The following is a 5,378-nucleotide window of genomic DNA, read 5'->3' on the forward strand; positions in this document are numbered from 1 at the left end:
CTACTCACTTAGCTATTATTATACTAATTATGATTAGTGTTAGCATAATGGAAGCTCTTCAGTGGAGTAATTATGGCCAGTTCTGAAACGATCCAGCTCAGAGAGGATGAGTCTTATGCCAATTACATAACAAAAGAGCAGCGTAATTATTCTGTAAGGGACAAAGGATTCTGCAGGCATATTTTAGGTCCTGAGGCAAAGTTACATTCTGTTCCTATGAAATAATTAAGTGCACCAAGCCAAGCTGCAGTGCAGGTCTCACCTTGGATAAGCACAGCTGGTGTCATTGGCCATTAAAGTGCCTCTGTGCAACACTTGTGTCTCAATGGCAGCAGCACCTTAGATGTGACATTCTGCTCATTCTTTAACAATGTACAAGGAGAAAGTGAGAGAAATTCCTGGGGAGAGAAGTCACTCCCTTCCTCTCCTGAATTCCTGTGCCTTTGCTGGCCAGGTGGCATGATAATCCAGTCTCTCCAAAGTTAATGCAACAGGGGTAACTCATTCTATTATTATCACCATAAAAGCATCAATGTGCAATGGCAATGAGACAAGGATACATCCTGTCCCCTCTACTCCAATTAGTCTACTAAATTCTTATTGTGATATTCATTGTACAACAGCCAGCAGCTCAACCCAATATGTTTATACTAAGCGGATGTCCATTCTTCCAACCTTACCTTTTCCCCATATCTTATACTATGCTCTTAGTTTCAAGCGGCAGGGAGAGGAGAAAAACATGTTAGAACTGAATAAACTAAAATCCAAAGGACATTCAGTAAGCCCAAAACTTATTCACATTTAACTTGTGTGCATTCAGCTTTACATGCAAACAAAATTGTAAGATTTTTCAAAAGGGGGTGAAAAGGAGGTGGGCATCTGCGAAAAAAGATTTTGGCAATCCCACCCACATTGAATCCAATGTGTTTTGACTACACACAATTCTGGCTTTAGGTGTGACTCCTGGAATGTAATCCCTGAGTTACATGCAAGCTTCCTATACTAAGATTCTGGGAGAACTAGTGTGATGTAGCACATAAGGACAAACCTAGGACATGGGAAACTTGGGTTCAAATAGCTGCTGAGAGATACTTGGGATCATTCCCTCCCAGTCCAACTTATCTCACAGGGCTGTTGTGGGGATAAAATGCTGGTAGCAGGAAATCCATATGCATTCTGACTTAACTGAAACATGGCCAGGGCAACATTTTATTCATGAATGATGAAGAAAAATCACTTGGCAAAGTGGGATGGCACCAGATAAGTAACACTAGGTACATCATTTGTCTTATGATGTGGGGTGTGAACTGAAGAACAGTATGTGTAGGAAGTTGCCCATTCTTTTGTATAAACCAGGTGTGGAGAACCTTGGGCCCTCCAGATGTTGCTGGACTACAACTCCCATCAGTTCTAGCAAGATATAGTAGCTGGCTCTGCCCCCATCCTGCCAGAGGAAGATTTGATTTTAAATTACAAAAACTAGATGCCCCAACTCCAAAATGCAGTAAGAGAAAGCCAGTTGCAATACTAATTTTATTTGGAATCACCAAGTAATAATAATAAAATCCATTATTACTTAAGTAAGAGACCAACCCAACCTTCTGAATTTTGTTTTGCTTTCAAAGGTCTGAGCAAGATAACTCTTATCAGTATTGATTAAAGCAAGAGTGGGGGACCTGTTGCCCTCCTGATGTGGCTGAACAAAAACTTGCATCACCCCCAGCAAGTATGGTCAATGGCCAGGGATGATGGGAATCATAGTTCAGCAACACCTGAAGAGCCAAAGGCTCTCCACACCTGCGTTAAAGCTTTCTGCAATTCTTCAGTCTCTGTAACAGTAAAGACTCAAGCTTTAGCTGCTGGCCATCTTGCTCACATCAGTCTTTTAGGATCAATTTTCTCTAGGTGAACTAAAGGCTTTAGCTGCTCAGCAAAACTCCTCATGTCATCAGAAACCACGTCTTGTCCTGCTGGTGCTACAATGCTGAGCTCCACAAGATAAGAGAGGGACAAGGGCTCAATGTTATCAGTGTTTCCTGGAATCAGGATGCGGAAGATCTTGTACACCACAATCTTCATAATGCCCTTGCGGAACACGTGCCCCTTGGCAACAAACTCATGGTCCATGCGGAAGCCCATCTCCACCAGGAAGTCCGTCAAGTTCTCAGATGTGGCAATATCAACACAGTTGCGTACCAAGGCATGGCGGTTTTTGTCGCCCATTTCTGGCTGCCCGAGGTACCGCAAGTGCCAGGGAGTGCCTGCTTTGTCCATTGAGCGCCGAGTGCGGAGAACAAATGGACTGGCCTGCTGCCCCTTGAGCAGGAACACCATCTCATGATCCAGAAAGGTCTCAGGTTCCATGTTATCACATAGGCCACGGAGTCGATGAAGGAGGCTCTCCAGGCTTTGATCCAAAACACTCCCTAGAGGGAGAAAGGAGGGATTAAGACAGCATCACTGAACAGGTAACCATCCTCATTAACAAATGGAAAGCATCCTACTGCCCAGACAGTCCAGTAGCATCATGCCAACATTTTTTAAAAAACCACCTATGGCAAGCTGCAAACAGTACAATAGCCTTGCTCAATGGAACATGGATCAGAGAACCACAAAGCTCTTCACAAAAGATACAGCTAGGGGCCCTTTCACACATTTTAAAGTGTATCGGCCAAAGAATAAGGCTCAAATGTGAAACAAGGGTTTGCTAATAAAGCTATCATGCAGGTACACTCAAGGTCAGCTCATTATCGAGTATATACTCTGTGACCAACTTAGGTTTGTGGTTTTATTTGTGGAAAGACCCTAGACTTGTCCACTCACAATCTCAAGAGTTGTTCTGTTTCTTTAACAGCTATAAAAGGAAAACATCTACATTGCTAAAGAAACATATATTCTTCCAGTAGAATGTCATCTGGAATGAATCAGATATTACAGTTAAGCCAAGTCTTGCCCGTGACTTACCTTGAAGTAAATATTCCATCATGTTAATAGTGCCTCCAGTGACAGGCATCATGGTGACGGGAGGGGCCTCCATGGTATTTACTTCTCTACAAGCAGCAGGATCAATAAAAAAAAAACAAGCTGGTCATTCAGGCTGAACCATGAGATAAATGTAAAAACATAAGAAAAGCCTAGCAGGATCAGGCCAAAGGCCCATGTATTGCAACATCCTGTTCTCACAATGGCCAACCACAGCATGGTTATTTCAGCAAAGCAGAACCATAACGTATCCCCAGTTCAAACACCACAGGTGCCCCTTCTTTACCTTTATTACTGTGTGTGTATATAATACGGTCCAAATATTAATTGGGAGACAATGAATCCAGAGCAGGGGTTCTCAGATTCATGAGCTTCATTCAGGGGGTCCACAGAGTGCCTGTAAAAATACAATTAAAAACCATACAGCATCAAAGACAGTGCATTATAGCAGCTACAGAAGGCAGAAAAATCATTAAGTGGTCTGCCAAGACCTTCAGCAGAGAAGCGGGGAGAGAATTAGGCTCAGAAAAAGCACTCCCTCGGGGTCATGTTCTTACCTCCCCTGTGTGGAAGATGCATGAATCAAGGCCTAATTCCTCCTGCCCACCCCTGCACCAGCTTTTCCCCCTAGCAGCAGGACAGGGAAGCAACCAATCTTTTCCCAGCTCATGGCCTTGCAGATGTTGCTAGATTTCCGTCTCCCATTAGCCCCAACCAGCATGGCCAATGGGAGCTGTCAAGAACATCTGGAGAGCCAACAGCTTCCCCATCCCAATCCTAAAATAAGGCAACTTGGTGACAGACAAACTCCAGTGTAAAATCCGATAAGCTCAGACAATTCAGAGGCTCTCCTGGGGTTACTGACATGTATGACCATGCATCTGAAATGAACTTTCCACAAGTTACTCATTGGCCTGACCAAGAACAATCACAAGTCATACAGATCCATTAGGGTCTACAATACACAAACGGCCCACTCCTAATCAGGCATACTTGGTGGTAACTGTCTTTGATCCAGCGGAATTCCCTTTCATTAAGTAAGCATGCTTAGAATTGCAGCCAGCTTCTCCCACCCCCACTAGAAAGTACATATGTAAATATTTAATATTAACAGCTTTATCTTACATACACATAGTAGGAAGCCCTGTGGGTTTTTGTAGAATATATTGACAAGTAAGCATCCAGAGGGATTTTAAATACACTCAGCAAGGTAGCCAGTGTAAACAGAGAGCTCCTCCACACTTAACAGTAATGCAGAGGAGGGGAAGGACCATAGCTCAGTTGCATAGCATCCACTTTGCATGCAGAAAATCCCACTCAATCCTCAGCTTCTCCAGGAAGGGTTGGGAATGGCCCCTGGAGAGCCACTGCAAGGAAGAGTAGACAATATTGAGCTAGATGGACCAGTGGTCTGGCTCGATATAAAGCATTTTCCTGTGTTCCTTCCTAGGGCTACTGCTGTAACACCTGCTGAAATTCTCTCTATTAAAGAGCCCCTGACAAAACCCTATTCACATTTGCATCTGACCATAGCGGCCATACTCCAGGACCTTCTTTAATTTTTCAGCTTTATGTTTTTAAGTCGCTCTCTTAACTAACTGATTGATTTATTTTGTTGTTGTTGTTGTTTATACCCCGCCCATCTGGTTGGGCTTCCCTAGCCACTCTGGGCGGAATATAGCGTATCTAAAAACAGAATAAAAACATCATGCATAAAAAACCTCCTGATACGGGGCTGCCTTCAGATGTCTTCTAAAAGTTACGTAATTCCTTATCTCCTTGACACCTGAAGGGAGCGCCACAACTGAGAAGGCCCTCTGCCTGGAATGTGGAATACAACAAAAAGAAGGCTGTAAATGTTCCTTATTTCACAGCAGATCCCCGTAAAAGGATTCCCTTTGTTCCAGAGATACGATCTTCATTGGGAAATGGGGGGTGTGGGTGAGATACGAGACACCTCCAGTATCTCCTGAGAAGTCCTACTTTTCTCAGCTAAATGCTATCCGAACTAACCCTCCGTCTGTAGGCCTCAAAGCCCCGGTCTCAATTAGTATCAGCGGCGCAAAAACCTTATCTCCGGCTCGGCTGAACTAGTAACTTCAGGCGGGGGCTGTGCGCACGGCCTAGGAAGAAAACTTCAGGTGTTGTACAGGGGGGAGTCTCCAGCAAGGCGGAGAGGCACATTACCTGCAACACTCTTCGCCTCACCGTTTGGAAGCACTCTTCCTTCTCTGCCCAGCCAGTCAAGCAGCGCATGCGCGTTCTCCTCCCCCTCCCGCGCGGTTCATGGGCATCGCCATCTTTTTCCTTACGTCACCGTACGGCACGTTCTCATTCATTCTGTATTCGCTGAAAGAAAACAACAACGTCGCGCTTTGCGGTAAGAAAACTCCGCC

At 44.4% G+C, this 5,378-nt stretch overlaps 1 protein-coding gene across 1 annotated transcript; it reads right to left on the reverse strand.

Moving 5' to 3' along the window:
• Positions 1–1,515: 1,515 nt before the first annotated feature.
• Positions 1,516–5,378, reverse strand: MED18 (mediator complex subunit 18). The gene is made up of 4 exons (XM_028738707.2): positions 5,170–5,378; positions 3,269–3,379; positions 2,965–3,050; positions 1,516–2,426 (listed from the first exon to the last, which is right to left on the reverse strand). The coding sequence occupies exons 3-4, from the start codon at positions 3,035–3,037 to the stop codon at positions 1,873–1,875; spliced, it is 627 nt and encodes a 208-aa protein (XP_028594540.1). The 5' UTR covers positions 3,038–3,050; positions 3,269–3,379; positions 5,170–5,378; the 3' UTR covers positions 1,516–1,872.

The sequence above is a fragment of the Podarcis muralis genome, chromosome 7 (genome assembly GCF_964188315.1).
Source record: "Podarcis muralis chromosome 7, rPodMur119.hap1.1, whole genome shotgun sequence".
Classification (NCBI taxonomy): Eukaryota; Metazoa; Chordata; class Lepidosauria; order Squamata; family Lacertidae; genus Podarcis; species Podarcis muralis.

What these genes read in the sequence shown, in the direction of transcription:
- MED18 (XM_028738707.2), bottom strand. Translation starts at nt 3,037, where the DNA reads ATGGAGGCCCCTCCCGTCACCATGATGCCTGTCACTGGAGGCACTATT. An exon ending in GATGGAATATTTACTTCAAG is followed by an intron (nt 2,427 to 2,964) that starts GTAAGTCACGGG and finishes TTCTCCCTCTAG; the next exon opens with GGAGTGTTTTGGATCAAAGC.